This window comes from Phacochoerus africanus, chromosome 7, assembly GCF_016906955.1.
Source record: "Phacochoerus africanus isolate WHEZ1 chromosome 7, ROS_Pafr_v1, whole genome shotgun sequence".
NCBI classification, from domain to species: Eukaryota; Metazoa; Chordata; class Mammalia; order Artiodactyla; family Suidae; genus Phacochoerus; species Phacochoerus africanus.
The window spans coordinates 58,310,799-58,335,498 of NC_062550.1; the positions used below are offsets into that span (position 1 = coordinate 58,310,799).

General features: G+C 36.3%; 1 protein-coding gene across 1 annotated transcript in view; it reads right to left on the reverse strand.

Annotated features, from left to right (window-relative positions):
• PIK3C2G (phosphatidylinositol-4-phosphate 3-kinase catalytic subunit type 2 gamma) overlaps positions 1-24,700 on the reverse strand; it is a 360,083-nt gene that overhangs the window by 89,897 nt on the left and 245,486 nt on the right. Inside the window, exons 25-26 of the mRNA XM_047787464.1 lie at positions 14,737-14,893; positions 8,601-8,710 (exon numbers count right to left, since the gene is read on the reverse strand). Coding sequence (XP_047643420.1) covers positions 8,601-8,710; positions 14,737-14,893 — 267 coding nt within the window. The remainder of the gene's footprint in view (positions 1-8,600; positions 8,711-14,736; positions 14,894-24,700) is intronic.

Sequence of the window (24,700 nt, forward strand, 5' to 3'; positions counted from 1 at the left end):
AAGCGGCAGCTCTATGATTTATCTTATTTAATGGCATCTTCATCTGGATTATGTTTGGAGTATCCTTATTAGTCCAAAGCAACATCTAGAAGGATTCAGTTCTTAAATTTCCTAAGGAAATTCTCCAGGCAGTCTTGATAAACACTTCTAACTTCTTGCTAGACACTGTTGTATGTATTGGGAGACAGAAATGAAGGAGAGAAATCAAACTTCTGCCCTCAGGGAGTATACATCCTTTGGTAGGCACTGCACTAAAGGCCTCATGTTAATCTTTTCATCTTCAGAGGTAAGCAGTAAAGTTATTTTGGCAACAGATAAGAAAAAGACCAAGAGAGGTTAAATGCATACCAAGATGGCCTCATTTAGAAAGTAGCAATGAAAAATTCCAACTCATGTTTACCAAATCTTTGCTGTCATTGTGGATTATTTATAAAGAACAGCTTTTCAATTTTGTCTTTAAGAGAAATAAACCAATAGATTAGTGTGGAATTCCAAGTGTAACAATGATCCTTTAGTTTTTACTTAGAAATAACCCCTAGACAGAAAAAAACCAACCCAAACCAACCAAAACAACAACAAAACTATTTCTTGCATCCAGGGAACACAGTCCAAAGGGGCATACAAAATATAAAATTTCTTAAAGTTCCATCTTAAAAAAATGTGTACAAATTCTATTCTACTTCTTAACAGATGCACCTTTTTATATGATATAAATATTTTAGATTGCTTATCATCAGAAACTATTGCTACTAACAGGTTTCCTAGCTATGTGTGTGTGAATAGGCAATTGAGTTTATCAGTCTCAGAAAACTGGGTTAAACCCAGGTCTGATCTTCCATGTCACTTTTAGCCAAAAGGCAGATTTTCCCTCAGGTTAAATATTATATTTTTTGAACTCGCATTTATATTAATATGTGACTACAAATGGCAAAAGTTTCTACCTGCCTCATAAGCCACATCAAAGAAACCACTGAAGAGAGATCCTAAATGCTGTGGAATGGCAAATGAGAGAAGGTTCTCAGGCAACACTTGATGGAAATTTCAACAACAGTACATTTCTATTGTGGAAGCTGCTTTATATAATTCTATGGTTTGATAGAATACCTACCTATTTGACTACTCAGTCTACTTAATACTATCAGGGAAATATTTCTCATTAGTTTTTTTTTTTTTTTTTTGCTTTTTAGGGCCGCTCCCGCAGCATATGGAAGTTCCCAGTCTAGGGGTCGAATCGAATCGGAGCTGCAGCTGATGGCCCATGCCACAGCCACAGGAATGCAGGATCCAATCTGCATCTTCGACATACACTGCAGCTGGTAATGCCAGATTCTTAACCCGCTGAGAGAAGACAGGGATTGAAACTGCATCCTCATGGATATTACTTGGATTCATTTCTGCTGAACCACAAAGGGAATTCCCTCAAGAGATTTTTTTCTGTGAAGGAATTTGCATGAGAAAGTTCTTATTTTACCATCAATACTGTAATTTTATCATATGTAAAAGCTAGCTTATATTGATGTATTATAAAAACTGTTATGCTTGCAGTTTAAAAAGTAGTTTAAAAGTTAATTTAGATTAATTCTTATAATTAAAAGTTTTAAATGGGAGATTTTCACAATGAAAGGGGAAATGCCATTTAATTTGCATTTCCCTTTGAATATGCTTTCCTAATTTAAGGAAAGTTGAACATCATGACTCTTAGTTCTCCTAGGTTCTGTTTATTTATTTATTTTTTCCTTGGATCATTTATTTCTGTAGGTGTTAACTGTTAAGGCAAAGGAAAACTCTGACTTAAATTCGTGGAATTAAAACAACCCACGAGATGACAATTTGCAAAGTACTAAAAAAGCATCAAGAAACTTTACGGATAAAAGAACCCAGAGATCTGCATTCCTGTCCCATACTCTGTTTCTCAGTTTTGAAGAAAAACAAGATAGAAAGCCACTGAACTATGTTTTGAGACGTGAGCATAAAGAGTCTTGTCTCATTCTATCGCCATGAGAAATAAACAGGGAGGAATGAAGGGAACACTGAGAATTTCTGGTATTGTGTCTGTGCACTCTAGGTGGCTCAGGCACTCTGACTCCTGTGTTTGTCATGCGAGGTCCAGGAGTGATGTCTCTGGATGTTGTCAACATTTTCAGCAGCTTCACAGTTGTACTTGTTGGAACAATCATGGTGCCTGTTTGCCCAATGACCCCTTATAATTATAACTCTTCTTTCTAAACCTCAAAGTTCAGAAAAGAAGCTCCAGGCTGTCCTTTGTGAAGGGTTGGCCCATGGTTAAGATAAGGATGGTCAACAGAAATCCATGATGGCTTTTGCATGAAAGACCCTGTCCAGCATGGAAAAAGGCAACTAGTTAAATCAATTAGACTGTCTCTCTCTGAAATTTATGTTAGAGAACACCGGCCAATAGGCAAAGAGAAGTGGATGTGACTGACAGAGATAAGCAGAGCAGAAGGTCTTTATTTCTGTTAGAAATTAGCCAGGCCATTTTGGTTTCTGGAATTTGTTAGGTTACAGTTTGAGGTCATATATATTCTTTTCCCCAAAGAATCCCAGATAGAATTTCTAGGTTTAGCTATGAAAATAATTCACTAATGCAAATAATTTGTTATTTTGAATTTTGGAGTTTTGCTTCAAAATGCCTTCAGTTTTTGCTGAAAAGCGGGGGAAACTTACACTTATTAAACCAAAGGGTCTGTATGGCAGGCCAAATGGAATATCTGGGAACACATGAAAAATTTCCTCTCATGTTTCTAGGGGAGGAAATGGGTAAAGTGAAAAGAATGATCTGCATGTGGGAGGGGAGGTAGGCAGGGAAGTTTATGCTTAATGATCCCAGTGTGGTCTGCGAAATAGGTTATCTGTTTCTAAGGACAGCTAACTCGAGGTTTGAGAGTAGTTGAAAATTCTGAAATAATCCATTTGGACGGCATTTTAATGGATGGTTGCCTTTGTTGCCTAGCAGTGGGCTCAGCAGAGATATTACATGAGAGTATCAATTTGCAGTGACTGAGTCATGATACTTTCTTGATTCTATTCAACAGCACTCAGCTGTAAGGGGAATAAAAAAAGTAAGGGAAGCAGAGAGAGGATGAAGTGAAAAGTCTTTGTGGCCAGTAAATCAATTTTATTTTCATTTTTCTCTGAATGCCATTCATCATAATACAATTTTTTAATGCCATGCAGGGTACAGTATCCTCCGAAACTCTTATGATCTGCTCTTAAGCCAGAATGTGAATACCCAAGAGTGAAGTAGGATCCTGTATTGTCCATAAATAGAGTACTCCCTCAGAGAGTAAGGAAAAGCCATTTCTTTCTTTCAAGCCTCAAACAGGGTCAAGAGGGCAGCCTCTTAATGCTAATACTCTAGTCAGGACCAGGGCACATAAGGTGGATACACCACCCAGGCTGTGTCTCAGATGGCTTAGTCCTCATTTATGACCCAGATCTGTGAGCTACTTGGTGAGGGGAGACGGTGAATTTTCATCTTACTTTTGTGTGTATGTTATAGTGACATCAGAATAAACAGTGGCCTAAAACACTTTTAGCTTGCCGGAAGAAAGAGAACAATGAGTTTAAATACACAGGGTTTTCACAGGTATATTAGAGTTAATGGTACTTATTGAAGCGCCAAGACCAACAATGGATTCATTACTGAACTTGACTTTTCTTTTTGTTTGTTTTTTTTTGGGGGGGGGGTAAATTTTGTGTGCTAACATCTACACTTCAAGTTTTTCCTTTAGTTTTGAAATCCATATGTCAGAGAACATAGCTTAAGATAATAGTATTATTTACACAGAAAAGTAAACAAGTGCACATACTTTTTAACATTTACTTGAATCATGTACATCATGTCATTTTAGTCTCCCTTCTTGTTTTTAATTCATCAGCCTACTGTTATAAATTTACTCTATACATTAAGTATTAACAAAAGAAATATTATACGATTTGCTTTAAATATTTAAATAATAGAGTTTGAGTAAATTTTTAAATGGTAAAGAAACACAGTCATATTCAATTGAGGTTTTTTTGAAACTCAATAACAGGTTCTTCATTTTAAGTACATTTTTAAATGGTAAAGAAACATAGTCATATTCAATTGAGGTTTTTTGAACCTTGATAACAGGTTCTTCAGTTCTGGACAGACTATGTGATAGAATAGATCCTCAACATTTGATCTACATATGCTGACCAAGGAACTTAGGGGAGAGTTGAAAAGACGATCTCAAAACACATTAAATCATATCTAAAAATAAAGGTATATAACTGAGATTTACTACTAGGACAGGCTCTTGGATATTAATGGGAGGGTGATCTTACGGGAGATTTCTCTGAGGAGAAAAATGGAGAAAAAACATAGAGGAGTTCCCGTCGTGGCGCAGTGGTTAACGAATCCGACTAGGAACCATGAGGTTGCGGGTTCCGTTCCTGCCCTTGCTCAGTGGGTTAACGATCCAGCATTGCCGTGAGCTGTGGTGTAGGTTGCAGACGCGGCTCGGATCCCGCGTTGCTGTGGCTGTGGTATAGGTGGGCGGCTACAGCTCCAATTCAACCCCTAGCCTGGGAACCTCCATATGCCGTGGGAGCGGCCCAAGAAATAGCAACAATAACAACAATAACAACAACAACAACGAAAAAAAAGACCAAAACAAACAAACAAACAAAAAAAACCATAGAGAGGTTCCAGGCATCTGGTAATAGACCAGAACAGAAAAAAAGGAGGAAAGTGCCTGCCATGACGTCATTCGTCCAATGACCCCATAGGGGTCTCTGAGGACAGTCATTACAGCATATCCTGAACCAACGCCCAGAGGACACCTGATGGTCACACAGAGATAACAGTAATTCTGGGAAGAGACTCTGTCTTCCACCAAGGCTTCGGACATTCAGGAATGAGGATTAGTGTTTAAGAAAGCATATAGGCTCTACTTCGGTCAAACTGCAGCCAATGTAGTTTCTGGGAGACCGTGAGTAAACTGTGGCCTGAATTATGAAGCAGCACATCCCTGAGAGCCTGCGTATGGAAGGGGTGGATCTGAGCACACAGGATAGAAATTAAGACCCCACAAACTGAAGCATGACCTCCTGGATTTGAACAGTGGTTCCATCTCCTGCTGGCTGTATCTTTTGGCAAATCATTTTACTTCTCTGGAGTCCTAATCTAAAAATACAGATAAAAGTGATATTACCTCATAGACTTGTTATGATGATTAAATAAGTTACTATATGAAAAGCACTCAGAACACTCAGAAGAGAAGGAGCACTGTATTAAATGTTAGCCATCGTTATATGACTTTTATACATATAATGGTGTTTAAATTGCAGTTTCTGTTACATTAAACTTTTTCCTTTTTAATATATTTTAATGGAATAGAACTTGTTTCATATTCAGATACTTTTGGAAGTACGGAAGTGGGACTATATCCCCTGCTTTCCTTGTGAAAACTTGATAAAACCGACCAGTATATTAACTTATGTACGAGACAGTATGCAGTTCAGTAATAAATTAAACATAGCATGAAATAATACGTGCTCTGTAGAGTTATAGAAGAAAAGATTAGTTGGTACTAGAATAATCTGATGGAATAATCTGATAAGGTTTCTGAAGTCCAGAGTCTCAAGGGATGAGTAGGACTGAAAGTTAGGTCAGATTCCCCTCTTCTAGTAATATTTTTTTTTTGCTTTTTAGGGTCACACCCATGGCATATGGAGGTTCCCAGGCTAGGGGTAAAACTACAGCTGCCAGCCTACACCACAGCTACAGCAACTTGGGATCTGAGCCGCGTCTGCGACCTACACCTCAGTTCACAACAATGGCGGATCCCCGACCCACTGAGCGAGGCCAGGGATTGAACCTGCGTCCTCATGGATTCCCTTCTGCTGCGCCACAATGGGAACACCCTATTCTAGTAATTTTACAATTCTTTGGGAGCATTTTTGATGAGGCTATGCATGCAAGTTAAATAGACAAAGCAGGGATGAATATGTATTGACATCTATTCCAACAAGAGCTCACTTGGGAACAATGGAGGTGGTGTGGCTAAACCTTGATAAAGGCAATCAGATTTATAAGGTCTTCAAAAATAAGAGATAGGAAATGGCGACTCAAAGACAAATTTTTTTTTTTTTTTTTGGTCCTTTTATGGCCACACCCGTGGCATATGGAGGTTCCCAAGCTAGGGGTCCAAATGGAGCTACAGCTGCTGGCCTAAGCCACAGCCAGAGCAACACCAGATCTGAGTTGTGTCTATGACCTATACCACAGCTCACAGCAACGCCAGATCCTTAATCCGCTGGGCGAGGCCAGGGATCGAACCCACAACCTCCTGGTTCCTAGTTGGATTCATTTCCGCTTCACCACAACAGGAACTCCTCAAAGACAATTACTGAACAGAGAAATGATGTGCCCTCATTTAGAGGACTAACTGCCTTTTCAGTCTGCAATGGAGAAGCAGTTCTTTACTATAAAGTTGTAGAAAGAAATTTAACTAACAGAACATACTATACGGCACCTGAAAGTGAAGAAATTTGCCTGGGAAAGGTATGCAGGCAGGATAATGAGGTCTAGCTCACTGCCAGGAAGCTACTGGCTTCGGATCTACATCCTGTGTTAATTCACAACCTCTTAAATGGCAAGGGGAGATGAGTGGCCAAGATTCCGCCCCTCGCAGAACCGAGTGTGTCAAGATGAAGTTGGAGGATGTGGAGGGATGGGGCTCTGGCAGAAAAATAAAGCCTATTTACCTCTTTCCTGTGGCCTCAGCCTGAAAGAGCTTTTTTCATATAATACATAGTTTTTTTCCTTTGCTTTAAATCATAGGAGGGGGTATCTGTGAACTGCAGCACTATAACTGCTTCATTCAAGCAATGACATACCAAACACAGGCTGCAGCCCAGTCATGTTTTCATCCTCCGTCTTTCCTGGCCCTCTCTATGCTCCTTCCCTAGTGCCCCACCCTTTTTCACTAAAGGCTGATTCCTGCTGATGAGATCCCCAGAGCTGTCTTGAGCCCCAAAGGAGCTTCCAGGTTCTGTGACAGATGTCCTTCTGCTCTTCCTGAGGCAGCCTGTCTGCCCTTCCTCTGGATTTCTCATACAAGTTCCCTGTTCCCATTAGTTGAGGCAACTTGAGAGTCCGTCACCCTTGGAACCAAGGATCTGAAACACTTCTGCCAGTCTTCAAGATGGTGTTTTGGCCACAGATAGATGTCAACTAACACTTGTAGTTTTCTAAATGGATATAAACAAATGCTTCTTTCAAAGTTACCATTATTAAAAGGCATTTTCAAGACTCAAAAAACCCAGCAGATTCACCTAAAGAATCTCTAATGGTGGAATCTCTAATGGTAGAATTTCAGAAACAAACCAGACAGCAGGAAGGTATTTTTGACAGGGGCTCTGCCTGGAATTCCTTGATATCATATCGTTTCCAATGTTGACAAAATTCTAGAACAAGGGATCAAAATCTTAGCTTTGGGCCCTAGTCTTGGCTCTGTTTCTTACTTTTAATCATGGGCAAACCTCTTAATTCTTTAGATTTCAGTTTTCTCATTAGCATTTTTATTGTCAGAATAAATAAACTATAAGGGCTCTTCTGTCTCTAATATTCTTTGATTATGTCTGAACCACAAAAGCAGTTTATCCATTAAAGTTCATGAAACAGAGTCTTTGCAAAAGTGAAATTCTCCAAGTGCTTACAACAGCCCCATGAACTCTCCCTGTTCCCTTGGAATGGAACGAGATTCTGCAGCACACATTCTGGGACAAAGGAGTGAAAAGCAATACCAATCTGGGAAAGATTTTATTGTTTTCTTCAAAAGGACAAAGCATACACCCATTAAAAAACTAAAATTTGTGTTCAGAAATTTCCAGTTGAAAATCTTAGAAAATTAAAAATTAGACTCAAGTAAGATTCAATATTAAGAAATTATAGGAAAGGGCACTGTATTTCTCTACTTAAAATATTTAATAAGATAATAATTATGGCTAACATTTATTGAGCACCTAAAATTTATTAGCAATTATGCTATCCATTCAAAAATTAAAGTCTAAGAGAGTCTTATATTATAAAATACACCACCCTTTTAAGAATGAATTGGAGTCTAAAATTTATATTCACTGTATTGTGCTCAGACTCTTACCTTGATGTATACTAGTGTTTTCTCAGACTTGCTTAAAAAAAAAAAAGATTAAAACTAGAAGATAGTCACCAAATATTCCAATATTTATACTGCCTTAGAGATGAAAATAGTAAGTCCATATTCATCATAAATCTCTTTTTCCAAATTGTTTTTCTGGACATAGTTCAAGTAGCACAACCAATTTATTTATGTCAACTCTTGCTCTTTTCAATGACCTCTTATTGAGCAATGTATTAGATGAAGAAGCTGGTTAGCAAACAATAGCTCACTACAGAAACTCTGACTAAGGCCCTCACTTAGACAGTCACATTGCTCCTTTTCTATCCCTTGGGAAAAAGACACAAGCTTGTATAAATGACAGCTTTGTACCAATGACTGTTTATCCTAAAATCATCTCAAATATGAAACACGTGTCTGTATACATGCATACATGAATACAGCTAATCTTACTTGGTAAAATGACTTGTCGCTTCCAGATCTGAATCTTGTGGACGAAGGTTATCATACACATATTTCAGGTCTTGGATTCCACTTAGCTCAGGCAATCCTGCATGTAGCATCTTAGCAAAACAAACAAGAACACAGACAAAACAGAAGCAAACAAAGGAAAAAAAAAACCTTTGAATGAATATAAATAAAATATCCATTTTGTCTTCTTGTGGAAGGGTTATATTCATCATAGGACAGTAGAAATAAGAAGAGCTCTAGTGTCAGAATTTCTGAAACCATTTAAAATCTAAATGATCTTGAAAAAGGCTCTTTAACCTCTTTGAACTTCCATTTTCTCATTTTTAAACTGGGCATAAAAATATTCAACATATTCTAAGAGAATCAAATGCTAATGATTAAGAAAGAGGTCTCTATATAAATTATAACACAAAAAATAAATCACAATATATATTTTCAAGAAAAATAACTTAATCTTCCAAAACTTAAGTGTCCAGGTTGAATGGCGTGTAAGAACAGATCATAAAATTCATTCTTCTGGTTCTTAATCTTATGCTGCAGTTCTTGTTTTTTAATCTTATCTGCTTTCATGACTCTATGACTTATATATAAGAACACAATTTTCCCTAGTTAAGTGGTAATTATATTTATTAAATATTAAAGCAATTAAATAAAGATTAAATTGTACAAAGGTTCAGATATTTTTCTGCCAACCTTTGGAAATGTACCTCATTTATATTCTGGTGTAGATTGAAGGGATAATATTTTAGTTATAGGTGATAGGTGAACATCTTAGAAAAAAATAGATCTTTCTGAGGTAAATTTGAGAAAGAAGATCATCATCAACTCATGACTAAGGTGATAAATTATTTCCTACTCTGAAATAGAGGTACTTTTACAATAGTGGGAAGTTGAGAACAATGCTGTTGATCCTAAAAATAAAGGATAAACTGGGAATATGGCTATGGAGGATAGTAATGTTTTCATCAGCTTGATGAAGTTCAAGTGAGAAAAAGAAATGGATTTGAAACTATTTTCCTTTTCTACTGTTCCCATCCAGGCTGAGGGAACAGCATATATAGATGGAGAGAGGAGAGCAAGATATCTTCCCTTTGTTTGCATACAGAGATTTAATATAGCTTTCTGGAACACTGGGTAATCTGTGGGTGAGCAATAAGAGATGTGGCTGAAAAGGCAAGTAGGGTAGGATGGTTTATCAACATGAAAGATTTTGTACTCTATCTTACAGGCAAGAGAAAGTTGTTTTTTTTTTTTTAGTGTTTTTAAATGAGTGTTAAAAGAATGAATTGTGTTTTAGAAGATCATTGTAGCTATGTGAGAAAAACAGATTAAAATGGAGTCAAATAAGAGGATGGACTAGGAGACTGTTTATGAGTGACGGTTATTAATTTTTAAAAAAAGTGGGAAGTAGAATTGAGAAACTGGGTGATCGATGGATACATTCAGAGGGCTGGGTGAGGCCTAATGCATTAAAGTTTGGGCATCACTAGCATACAGATAGTAATTGAAACCATAGGAAGTTGTCAGCTATCTTTCCTTAACTATGATCCAGCATCTTAAACTCATGATATCTAAATTTGAGCAACTTTTTTTCTCATTAACTTTTTTATCCTGTTTCATATTTTACCACCATTGTCCAGCTGACAAGAAATTCATATCTTCTTTTATTCCTTCTTCTTCCTGATTCCCAATGTCAGTCACCTAATTTTATAGAAACCACTTCAATAGTCCCTTGTATTCATTCCCTTTTCCACTGGAATTATTGTCCTGGTTCAGCTCCTCCTCTACATTTGCTTACATAACTAGAATAGCCTTTTCCTAGTTCTTGAATCCGTATCTCTCTCAGTATACAATTTGAGTTATCTGTCTAAAATCCAAGCTAGGAGTTCCCGTCGTGGCTCAGTGGTTAACGAATCCGACTAGGAACCATGAGGTTGCGGGTTCGGTCCCTGCCCTTGCTCAGTGGGTTAAGGATCCGACGTTGCCGTGAGCTGTGGCGTAGGTCGCAGACGCGGCTCAGATTCCGCGTTGCTGTAGCTCTGGGGTAGGCCAGCGGCTACAGCTCCAATTAGACCCCTAGCCTGGGAACCTCCACATGGCATGGGTATGGCCCTAGAAAAGACAAAATAATAATAATAATAATAAAAAAATAAAATCCAAGCTAGATGATGGTGCTCCCTTCATCAAAACAATGAAACTTTTAGGTTCTCAGGTGACTATACATGAAAGTCTAAAAGCTTTATTCTAGTCATAAATGCCTTTCATAATGTAACTTTGATCTGTCATTTCAATCTTATCATCTGCATAGGTCTCCATCTGTAGCACAGATGGGGTGTACTTGATTACCTCCACTTCCAACACATGTCATGCCCAAGCTCCTTAAGCCTCCACACATACTTGTATTTTTCTATCAGCCAGGATTGCTTTCCTTTCCTTGTTTACTGAATATTTTTTTTCTTTTGCATTTTAGGGCCACCCATATATCACACTATGATTATCCATTTGCTAAGAACAAGGTTCTTCTTCCGTGGATTTGAACTGCATTCTAGTTTCACTGGATACTCTGAATTCACATCTACTCACTTAGGACTCTGTCAAACATTTCCTTGGGAAGCAGACTTAACCGTTCACACACACACACTATATACTAGTTGACAAGTGTAGATGGTTTCAATTCCAAGCTCTCTCCCTTTTACATGGCTGATTAAAGGTAACAAGTGCTTACTTTGCCCTTCGTTGATACGCTTCAATCCTTAGAGAAGGGGCTTTGAGTGTGGGGACTGCACATCCGAGTGAGCATGGCCTTACACCTGGGTCCACTTAGTCAGCTCTGTTCATTGACCCACAGAGATGCAGTTTAAGTGCCTCCTAGTTTAGATTACATGGGTCATAACTTTAACTGGGGCAATGAGAAAGGGAAAGGATGGCTAGTACAGATAAAAAACAGATGACTTCCTTTTTAAAGGATAGGAATATTAAATTTTTTTTTTTTTTTTTTGCTTCTGTTCTTCTCCTACTAAGTCCAAATCTATTTTGATAGTTATGCTTAGGGAAGCAGACATTCTTTACCACCACATAGAGAAGATAGAGAGATTTCTGCAGGGAAATATCTGATATAAAAATGGGTGTGATAAACATTTTAAACTGGGTGAATGGTCCCTATGTTGTTTGGGAGCCTTCCATAATAACTGATATTGATTTTTTAATAAGAGAAAAGCTGATGAAATACAGGCTTTTATGGTAGTGATTCAGCCAGCAACACTCTTGGGTCTCTACCGATGTTTTGCTTTTAAGCAGGATGGGGATTTCATGGATTGTTTTTCCCTGGCTTTTCCCAGGAGTAAACAAAAAGGACTGCGAAATAGCTGGAAACATGCTGCTCTCAACCAACGATGAGCAATTACCTCCATAGAAGACTCGCCAAATGTGTGTGGCTCACAATCCTGGGTACTGACCATTCATGCAAGGAAGAATTTATGACCCACATCAAAAAATTTTCAAGTTACAACTGGGTCATAAATCAGTAGATTAAATTCTTTTTAAAGAAGTTAATACAACAAGAGTCAGCTTGAGAGAATTGAGAGAAATATAGATTACCCACATAGATAGAAAATAATCTTTCTAAATTTAAATATGTTTTTTATTTTGTAAGAACCTCTATCAGAGAAAGCATGGCCCTGCCTGAAACCTTTGCTGATGCTTTGATTATCTATAGAATCCCATAAGAAATAACTCTAAAGAGATGAGAATCAAGAGGTAAATAACCAGAAACAGAGATGGTATCACATTGCTATTTTCCATATATTTATTCATTGGTTTAATTAGTCCACATTGCTTCTGATCTCTGTTTTAATTTCTGTAAAAGTCTAAGATTATATGATATGATTAATCTGAATTAGTACCTTTCACTGTCAAGTTTTCTTCCTTAGCCTAAAAGTCATGCTTAAATAATTTAAAAGCAGAGAATTGTTTTGCAAATACTAAATACCAGAAACCTTTAACATCTGATTTTATTATAATTTTATAAGACATTATTTCAATACTTGATTAAATACCATTCAGCTACTTAAAAATGAAATAAATAACATTATATAATCATTTAATAATGTATATGACCTATGCCACAAGTCTTTTTAGGTAGGTAGAAGTATTTATTAAGCAAGAGAAAAAAGGCAACCAATAGCTTTCAGAAGCAACTTTTTCACAAATCTGTCCTTTCACATTATTTTAACATGCTCACTTGTCATTCACATAATTTTACTGTCACCTGAGAAACAGTATAAAACCATATTTGTGCTTTCCTGCTTTGGATTTATTTTTGAAATGTCTATGACTGCTTGAAGTAGTTGTTAGAATAAGGTACTTGCTCCTAGTATGCAGTTATTTATAGCATTTTAGACATTTAGAAATCCTGCATACTTCATTTACTGTGTACATGAATTTTATCTTCCTTATTAAATTGAAAATTTTAAGACTGACTAGGTCTCATATGCTAATGTATCCTCCACAGTTTCTGGCATACAGTAAGTATTCAAGAGCTCATGGATTCATGAGTTACACCCTGCTAGAGACCAAAAGATATTAGAATTGATACTACCTGGATATTTATTATGAAATGGAGTCAAGGTCACAGACTCAATCCTTGTAGAGTTTTCTTTGTGGTATGAATACAGATGATGAACTATAAGGCATCTCATAAGTGCAATATGATCTAATAGAATTAAGAGATAGACTGAATTCTACCAATATGAATTACTGGCTATTATTGAAACACCAACTTGAAGATTATGTAAATGGGAAGAAACTTATATTTCCAGTTTATATGTGAAGTAATGAAGTGTCTTTCCATATGAAGGACTACATGTTTATACTACTTTTAGAAATCTATATTTTTCAGGACAGAGAGGAAAAAGGAAGGTGCATATGTTGTTTGAAAAATAAAACAAGGCTCAAAATCACATTTTCACTGCAACAAGGTCAACATTCTTTATCACTACCCAATAGAACTTTTCTTCTATGATAGTAATGTTTTATAACTGTGCTGTCCAATATGGTACCACTAGTAAGATGTTGCTAGAGCAGTTGAAATGTGGCTAGTGAGGCTAAGAAGCTGAATTTAAAATTTTATTCAATACTCGTTAATGTAAATTTAACTAACCGAGTGATTAGGGGATACTATATGGCAGTTTCCTCATAGATGAGGAAACCAAGTCCTACTGGAGTTAAGGAACATACCCTGAGGAATGTAGTCAGTAAAATGCCAAGCTAGAATTCAAACCCAGGAAGTCCCTGCCACCAAGTCTGTGCCCTAGCAGCATCTAGTAGAATTGTCATCTGAAGGCTCTAAAGCAGGTGTTTTCGATGATTGCGTTGTCTCCAAACACCATGCTTATTTACAAAAAAAAGTATTTCGATCCTACAATTTGCTGCAATCACTAGTGTGTATGTATGTGCTTACAGGAATCACCACATTCTTTTCTTGTAAGATATTTCTATTAGATCCTTCTCACTCTACCTCTTCTCTCCATTGGACAGTGGATCAAAACATTAAAAATTCCCCTGTTGGTCCACAGAGAGCACACAGGACCATGACTCAGTAAATGCAACTCACTAAATGTACTACTCTCCAACTGAATTGCCAGCAAGTCACCTTCCATTTTTGGCTCTCAGCTTCTTAATCTGGAGAATAAGCAAGGGATCAAAGGCAGAGATTGGGAGGGGAAACCATAAAAATCCTTGCCCGTTCTACATCATTGGGGTGCCATAATGTATAAATGAGACAGTATTTTTAAAGTACCTTTGAAAAATCCTAAAACACAATGCAACTGATACAATATTCTAAATTAGTGTCCTTGATCTTTAATCAAAATATACTGAGATAACTGATGAATACATCAATATTATTGTGAAGAGAAAGGTTTGAGACAATAACTGTGAACTGATGTTATGAATTATTAAGAAATGTGTTTATAAGCTGTACAGTGGTACTTTTAGTTTGTTCATTCTATCCTGTTTTGAATAGCTCTTTGGGGAACTCCAAGCCATTAGCAAAGACAGACTACCAAAAGAGAGACATAAATGAAGCTTATTATTTCTGTTATTTCCCCAAGGGACTTACCATTTCTAGTAGGTTCAAGAGCAGTCGGCTGTGTCTTCTGACAATGTTATAAGCTCGACAGCAGAGCTCCACAAAATCTTGGAAATGTTGTGGGTTTTTCCCACCCTCTGTAATAAAATACTCCATCTCTGAAGTAAAAATAAAAGGGGCTCGGTCCCTATAAACCAAAACACAATAGCAATCATAAGCAGGAAGAGAAATGGTTTGAAGGATAGGCAGTTACATCAGCTTATTTCCATTTGAAATTTTTTGTTATTTTTCTCTCTACTCTAATGGATGAAATGCCTTCATTGTGGGAAAGCTGGAGAAACTTGCTAATTATAGGCTTTGACTAAAATAGCTGAGCTCCAACAGAGAAGGAAGGACAGGTTATTTTGCAAAGTTGGCCTATATTATCGCAAATAGTTAATTCCAAGTCATATTTGGTGTGAACATTATCCACTAAAAATTTGTAAGGACCAATTAATGATGAAGGTGAGTTTACAGAATATACACTTACTGCTAAAATTTAAAATGATAGAACAGATCATGTATTTAACCTCGTGGTACTTTTTCTTTCTCAGATAATATGTTGACCCTTCAGAAAAAAAAAAATTCAGGCAATAGCTAAGACAGAGTGGGCCAGCATCAGCCCCAAGATCCCCTTCTTTGGCCTCCCTAGCCTCCACAGCCAGCCACTGCTGGGACCCTGCCCCACCCACCAGTGGGTTGGCAGCCTCCTCATGAGGCACAGCCTGATAGCCAACCTGGCAAAGGGCCAGCTTTGCTTACTGGCGCACCTACATCAGTCTGCCTCTTCACAACAGAAGGGCCCACTAAGCCCACATAAGGGCCACCCCTAGATCATATAGCTGTGGTGACCAGAGGGGAATGTATTGCTGGGCCCCACTAGATGTCTCCTATATGAGACCACTTCTTCAATATCAGGAAACAAAATCTAATATTTAGAAATAAGTACAGAGGATTAGTTAAAATGAGACAAAAAAAGTAGGCTCCAAAAACAAGAACAGAACCCCAGAAGAACTAAATGAAGTAGAGATAAGCAATCTATCCCATAAAGAATGTAAGATAATGATCATACAAATGCTCAACAAATTGGTGAACATTGTTTACAATAGCTGAGATACGGAAGCAAACTGTTTCCATTGCCAGATGAATGGGTAAAGAAGATGTATACATAAATACAATGGAATACTACTCAATCATAAAAAAGAATGAAACCTTGACATTTGCAACAGCATGAAGGTATTATGCTAAGTGAAATAAGTTAGATAAAGACACATATACATGATTTCACTCACATGTAGAATGTAAAAACCAATACAAAAAAACAAGCATAACAAAACAGAAAGAGACTCACAGAATCAGAGAACAACTGGTGGTTGCCAGAGAGGAGGGAGGTGGGGAGGATTAGTAAAATAGGTTAGGGCGATTATAGAATTACAAACTTCTAGTTATAAGATAAATAAGTCATAGGGATATAATGTACAACACAGAGAATATAGTCGATAATATAATAACTTTGTATAGTGACAGATAGTAACTAGACTTGTCATGGTGACCATTTTGTAATGTATAAAAATATCAAATTGCTATGTTCGACACTAGAGACCATTATGATTATTGTAAGTCAGCTATATTTTTTTAAAAAAGCTAGGATATATAATGACAAGTTCTTTCAGAAAGCAATCTATGAAAAAAAAATAGATGTTACCAATTCACTGTGATATGCTTAGTAAGGGAAAAAAGAGGTAGCTATATTTCAGCTCACACTAGGTGTAATAAATATACTGGTCAGAAAGGAGGAAACATGAGTAGATCATGTTAATACATAGGTAATATCGCCCTCTGTAGTTTCAAGATTGGAAAAACAGGAAAACAAAGGACCAGAAAGATGATCCTGTTTTCCTTATTTCTGTCAGTTTCTTCTCATGTCATCTGAACATGCAGAGACCTGACATGAAGCTTTAGTGTTTCTATTAGAGACTAGCGGAGGGAAGGCTGCAAACACCTCTCTGATGAAGTCTCGCTCACTGAATAGGAAGGACAATCAATGAGACAAAGAATTTCCATACTGATATGGCCTAAGGTCCTCTGGAAGCATTAGAGATGGGAATACAGCTTTAAGTAAAAAATTGCTTAAAAATGATTTTTGAATGAATTAAGACATTAAAATTTGAGCCTAGCGGCCTAGATATAACTAACTTTAGTCCAAATAGTAATTGAAAAAGTCAAGGATTATCGAGGAAGCCTCTTAATTGATTAGTTTCATTAATAATAAAGGATAATTGTGTTCTTTACTGTTGCTATGCTTAGCTACTTTAATAAGACCATAAGAGAGTTGGAAATCTTGCTAATTAGATTTAGTTATTAAAAAGGCCTTTCAGAAGTGTGGATATTCAGATCAGAAAACCACAACCCAGGTATTTTGTAGCCGATCTGGGGCAGTGGAATCTTATTCTCCGCAAAGTATTTTAAAGAAAATAAGTGATCTACCTCTGTTTGGCTGTGGTTTTTAAATTTTATTTTGTGATTCATGCTACCATTGAAGGTCAGGAAGAGATGGTGGTATAACAGCACCTCCACTTAACTTTATATTCATTCATTCCTTCATTTAGCAACATTTATTGAGCAACTAGACATTAAGGAATGTCTTAAGAATCAAGTCCAAATTAAAAAAAATTTTGCTCAAAATCCTTTTACATTTAGGATTGTAAATGTAAAACATTGACTTATCCAGTCTATGTGTTATGGATTTGCTTTACTGCTCTTTGGCCAAGCTGGAGGCACAGACGTTGGAAACATGAGGTATATATAGCATGAGTTCTAATCCTGGGCTGGCTTTATCTCCATTTCCTCATCTCTGAAATGGATAAGTAATACCTAGCTCTGGGAATTGCCATGGGGATTAACTAAGAAAGAATATACAAAGGCCTGACGGAGAGGACTACACACTTGTGAATGGCTGTGATAAGAGACTCTATGCAGAGTGCACAGACTGCAGCAATACCAGCCAGGCTTCAAATCACATTCTACTGCTTATTAGTTCTGCAACCCTGGGCAAGTTACCTGTCCTCTCTGTGCCTCAATCTCTTCCTCTGTGAAATGAAGATAGGAGCACTTGACTCCTGGGATTGCTGAGAGGATTAAAATTGCTGAGAGGGTAAAAGTACTTAGAACACAGCCTGGCGCCCAGGAAACACATTTTAAATACTGTTATTAGTTCCCAAACTAATAACAATTTTCTTAAGAACCAAACCTAGTTATAGCTAAATATCTCTTTCTCTTCAAAAATGCCGTCAGTAAAATCCCATCTTTCCTTCAAGCTTTAATTTACTCCCTGCTCCCCCATGGAACTATTTGGCTTTAGAAGCCCTTAAGTGAAGCTTCAAATTTGGTAGCAGTTTTTTATATGTCACTCACCAATGGTGTCATCACTGTTGCTAACAATTTAGTGAGTTTTAGGAATATCCCAGAGTTCTATAAATAGAAAAAAACCTTAATTTTATATATAATAGTTTTCCAATTCTTTTTTCTCTATATACCATATTTGGTGTATTGAATGAAACTTTTGAAATAATTCTCAGTCTTGGATTTTACAACTTCCTGAAATTTTCTTTTCTAATGTGATAGATATGCTTTTCTCTTTAATAGGGAGAAATATGTTTGACCAAGTTGATTTCTCTTGGCAAATTTTTGTACTTATGCTTAAGTTCTTGTGATAAAACATTCCCTTCTTCAATTGGTAACCACCATTATAAATCGGATGAAGGAATATTATTATAGCAGAAGGTCAAATACACAAATGAAACATGCAAATTAGAGAAAATATAAACTAATAATCATACTGAAGGACCCAATTTTAGCTGCTTAAATGTCACAATAAAAAATGCTGCATCAGGGAGTTCCCTTCGTGGCTCGGTTAACAAAACTGACTAGGATCCATGAGGATGCGGGTTTGATTCCCGTCCTTGCTCAGTGGGTTAAGGATCTGGCATTGCTGTGAGCTGTGGTTAGGTCGCAGCTGTGGCTCCGATTCAACCCCTAGCCTGGAAACCTCCATATGCCACAAGTGCAGTCCTAAAAAGAAGAAAGAAAAAAAAAAGCTATCTCATTTCTATATAATTTGCATGGCTTACTTCTGAGAAATTTTTACAAATAACTTAGAATTAGACAAAAAAAAAATTCTATCAATTAAAGAAGCCTCACATGTGAAACAGAATACTGCAGGCGTAGGAGCTGTAGCTGGAATGTGATTTACTAGTCTACTCAAATGTGGAATAATCCTAGGTTGCAGAATGTATGTGCTGGAGCCTATGTCTGAAGTTTAAGTAATACTTATAAATCTGATATATAAATTGGTTGTGGCAAGAGGGAAGATTGGAAACTACTCAATCTCTCAGAGTCTATACTGGATTGTGTTCTGAATCATATGTTGAAAATCTCATATTTATAACTGTACAAATAAACCAGAAATTTCTTGTTATGACTATTCTTTTTTTTTCTTTTCCAGAGAGGTGGTTTTACGTGCCAGAGTCCTATTTTTGCTTCTGTATCTTTCACCTGTATTATTTCCCACTTCTGGACATATTCTCTCTCTCTCTCTCTCTCACACACACACACACACACACACACACACCCCTCATGTCCTAACAGTAAGAGATCAGGACCAATTTTTTTCAAGAAATCTTTTCTAATTAGCCTATCCCTTGCCAGTTTCTCTCTTACTCTGCCTTGTCTTTTTACGTAGCCCTAGGGCTAATACATTTTATTTTTTACAGTCTCTAGTAATCACATGACTTTTTCTCCCAAATGATCTGTGTGATTTTCAAGGCAAGAGGAAGTATTTTATCTTCCCTTTACATATTAATGTATCACACAATATTTTGTTGGTATTCTGTTACATACAATGAATGCAACAGTAAATAAACATAAGCTTACACAGTGAAGAGCTTGTGATGATTTAACATTTACGTGGGAAGACTGTGTGAACAAATTTATTTGTTATCATTCTGTCATTCTCTTGTCAATCAGTCTTTCCATGAAATTATTATTCTGTAAAAATGCTAATAATATTTTATACATTTCCAGTATAGGTGAGAAGTTATTAGTAGTTTAAAAATGTCTATATATTGGGAAATTTAAGGATATTGCTCTTACAAATAAACACTAATTATTAAGGAGACAAATTCCCTTATAGGAAGCAGTAGGACAATTAATAATTTGCTGTTTGTTGTTACTTATGCATAAGCTCCCTTTCTAACCACACTGTAGACATAATCTCCTTGTATACAGTCACTAGACCACCAAGACCATCAGCATTAACCATTCACTGATTCCTGTTGCACTGAGAGTACATAGAGTTTTAGGATATGTCTCTGCCCATTAGGTGACTTGAATCTAGCAAGAAAGCATGCATCCAAAATATTAGCATAATATAGTTATTTATCAACCAGTATTTATTGAGCTTCTATAATAGATATATGGAAAGCTTAGAGGTAAGGTAAAGATTTTAAAAAATAAATGCCCTAAAAGCAATGAAAAGTTATTGAGTAATAATAATTTTTTTAAAAAAAGATCCTTATAGCTGTATTATGGAGAAAAACATAGAGTAGAGTAGAGAGTGTGTCTGTGGGTAGATCAGGTAAGAGGTGTTTGCAGAAAGTTTTGATCAGATATGAGAGTTGCTTAGATTAGAATTGTGGCATATAGATACAGACAATGGGAAGATGTAAAAAGATCTTTGAAGAAAAAAATCTAGAGGACTTCATGATGTTCAAGTTGGAAGGGAAAAGAGGTGCTAAGAAGAGCTTCACATTTTTGGCTGGTGTATCAGGAAGGCTGGAGTGCAACATTCGGAGTGGGCTCAAATTTGAGCAAGTTACCACTAAGGTGCTTTAGAGACATACAAGAACAGATGACAATGAGGTATTGCAGTAATTATTTCTGGACTGTAGAGAAAGGATCTGAACTGGAAGTAAAATTTTCTGAGTCAGATTTCCACTTCTGTGAAGACCAAACAGGCAAACTTTTCAAGTACATTAAAACCCTGGGAATTATGTACAAAACAAATATAAGAAGATGCTCAGGGGTGTAGAGAAGATGAGAAGCTATCTAGGGGTCTCAGACCTCAAGGAACCACATGGTGGTGAATTCTCTGGTTTTTCTTTTTGCCTTATATATTCCAGACATTAGCTCAAGAAGCTGGAAATCTGGAAATGCCAATGGATGCAGCCCCCCTCCAAAAAAAAAAAAAATCACCAAAAAATAGCCTGTTCTTTCTAGCCAAAGGCCCAGGAAATGGCAGCCTGACAAGTCAGAAAATGTTTAAGTAATAATCACTCTACTCCAGTGAAATATCACAGAAAAAACTGTAATTCCACTTCCCTACTACACCAGCAAAGGCCAAAATGGGAACCCTAAACTGCCATTCTCAGCAGGCACCTCAATTCCCTCTCCAAGTAGAACAGAGACAGTTGAGTATGGAGCTGGATATTGGTGGAGGGAGAGACCCAGATAGATGAAAAAGAAATAGACTTGCACATATGCCCAACTATTTTTGACAAAGGTGCAAAAGTAATCCAATGGATGAAGGGTATAGTCTTTTGATAAGATGATGCTGTAACAACTGGACATTCATAGGCAAAAATATAAACCTTGACTTAAACCTCATACTTAATAACAATTAATTTAAAATGGATTACAGGCTTAAATATAACACGTAAAACTATAGAGCTTTTAGAAAAGAACAAAGAAAAAATATTTAGGACTTAAAGCTATGCAAAGAGTTAAGAGGATGAAAAGAAAAGTTATGGACTAGGAGACAATATTTGCAAACCACATAGACAGCAGAGGATAAGGAGGTAGAATATGTAAAGAACTATCAAACTTTAACAGTAAAATGAAAAAAAAGGCAAAAGATATGAAATTTTTCACAGAAGAGGATGTGTAGATGGTAAATAAGCACAAGGAAAAATGACTGACACCATTAATCATTAAGGAAAGGCAAATTAAAACCACAATGGGATATCACTACGCAACTATCATAATGGCTAAAATAAAAAGTTAATGACAATGCCAAATGCTGGTAAGAATGTGGAGAAAAGGAATCACTCATACATAAATGGTAGAAATGTGAAATAGTACAGACACTCTGGAAAACAACTTGGCACTTCCTTAAACGGCAACAACATTAACTACCATATAACCTAGCAATTATATTTTTGGCCATCTGTCTGAGAGAAATGAAAACACATTCACATAGAAACCTATACATGAATGTATACAGCAGCTTTCCTTGTAATAGCTAGAAACTGGAAATAACTCAGATGTCTTCATCGGGTGAATAAACAAATAACTGTGGTATATCCACACAATGGGATATTATTTGCCAATAAAAGGAACAAATTATTGATATACACAACAGTTTGGATGACTCTACAGAGAATTCTACTGTGTGGAAAAGGCCAGTTCCAAAAGCTACAATACTGTATGATTTATGTAATATTCTTGAAATGACAAAATTATGGAATGAAAAACAAATTAGTGATTTCCAGGGAATAAGTATGGAAGGGGACAGGGAGTGAAAAGGAAGTGATACAACATGAAATATGCTCAGGGGGATGAAACTGTTCTGTACCTGGACATCATATAATAGTAATAACCTGGCCACAATATTGTATTGTAATTTTATAAGATGTTATCATTAGGGGAAACTAGCAAAGAGCACACAGGATCTCTTTGTATTACTTCTTAAAACCACATGTGAATTTACAATTATCTCAAAATAAAAATATTTTAAGATTTGTGAGTCATCGGGATATAAATATTGGTCAAAGCCTTGGATGCAGCTGATACCAGTTCAATGGAGAGAGTGCAGTGAGAAGAGAAGAGGGATAAAAGGACTGTTGGGGAATATGACATCTAGCGTTCTGATAGAAGGAAATCAACCTGCACCAGATACCTAGTAGGGGAAAAAAATTAGACGGTGATGATGTATCACAGAAGATAAACAACAGGTTATTTTTTTTCCATGTTCACAATAATTTTAATTGTTGTACAGAATTCATTAATAAGAAAAAGCCACAGTAATTGTTCATTTCTAAGTTTTCTGTATGACAATATACATCTTTTAAATGTCTTCTGGAATGCATGCGTTAGAGTCTTCTAGGTCCAAACAGAAGTAGAATTGCTGAGTCAGCTAGAGGTGTAAGAATTGTTAGCTTACCTAGATATTGGATAATTGTTCTCCTAATGATAATAGAAAATTTTCCATTTTTTCCCTAATATCTGCAACTCTCAGACTTTATATTTGCTCCAAGATGAAGGATTTTTAATTGAATTTTGTCTTAATTTGGTTGAACATCTCTTCTGTTGGTTATAGTTCATATTAGTTCCTTCTTCTATTATTTGGCTATTCAAGCCTGCTGTCCATTATTTCCTGCTGGATTTTTGGTCTTTTCCTTATTAGTGTGTAAGAATCTTCTGTATTCTGAATACTAAGTGTTTACTGATTAAGTGAGCAGCACACACTTCTTCTCTATCTTTATGATTTGTCTCTCCCCTTTCTTTATGCTGTGTTTCATCCAAATGTTTTAAGGTTGTCAAATCTTACACTTTTGCTTATGTGTTGTAAATTTTGTGCCTGGTTTAAGAAATCCTATCCTATCCTGATATTATAAACACTTTTCTTCTAAAGCTTTTGAAGTTTTGCTTTTTACATTTGATTTATTAGAAGTTTCTCCATTATTATTCTTCTGTATTGGTGTCTGATAGTTCCAACACTCTTTACCAAATAGCCAGTCCAACTATGTCCTAGCTATTTCCAAACCAATCCATGTCATGTACCAATCTAGTAAATATAAATTTATTTATATTGGTATTTTAAATTTCTATTTAAAATAGAATTTTGTTTATAGGCCCTCTAATATGTTACATAGATGTATCAAAAAGGTTATTTTGAAGGAATATCAATGCTATTGAAATCTTTTGATAAATTATGGAAAATGGGGAATGAATACTATTGGATTTAGCACTATGAAGGTCATCATTGATTTTACCAAGTAATAAAGAATAACTGATGAAGGAAATTGAAGATGAAACATACAAATGGAAAGATATACCATGTTTTGGATTGGAAGAATCAATGTTGTCAAAATGACTATACTACTAAAGGCAATCTACAGTTCATTGCAATTTCAAATTACCAAAGGCATTTTTCACAGAACCAGAACAAAGCATTTTAAAATTTATATGGAAACACAAAAGACACCAAATACCCAAAGCAATCTTGAGAAAGAAAAATGGAACTGGAGGAATCAGGCTCCCTGACTTCACGCTATACAACCAAGCTAAGGCATCAAAGTAGTATGGTACTGGCACGAAAACAGAAATATAGATCAATAGAACAGCACAGAAATCTCAGAAATAAACCCATATGCATATGGTCAATTAATCTACAGCAAAGAAGGCAAGAACATACAGTGGAGGAAAGAGGAAATTATAGGCAAAACACTCTTTGGCATAAATTGCAGGAATATCTTTTTTGATCCACCTCCTAGAGTAATGAAGATAAAAACAAAAATAAACAAATAGGACCTAATTAAACTTAAAAGCTTTCACACAGAAAAGGAAACCAAAAACAAAACAAAAAGACAACCCACAGATTTGGAGAAAATCTTTGCAAATGAAGCTACAGGCAAGAGATTAATCTCCAAAATATATGGACATCTCATACAGCTTTATATATATTAAAAAAAAAACAGCACAATTAAAAAATGGGCAGAAGACCTAAACTGACGTTTCTCCAAAGAAGACAGACAGATGGCCAAAAAGCACATGAAAAGATGTGCAACATCACTAATTATTAGATAAATGCAAATCAAAACTACAATGAGGTATCACCTCACACCAGTCTGAATGGCCATCAACAAAAAGTCTACAAACAATAAATGCCAGAGAGGGT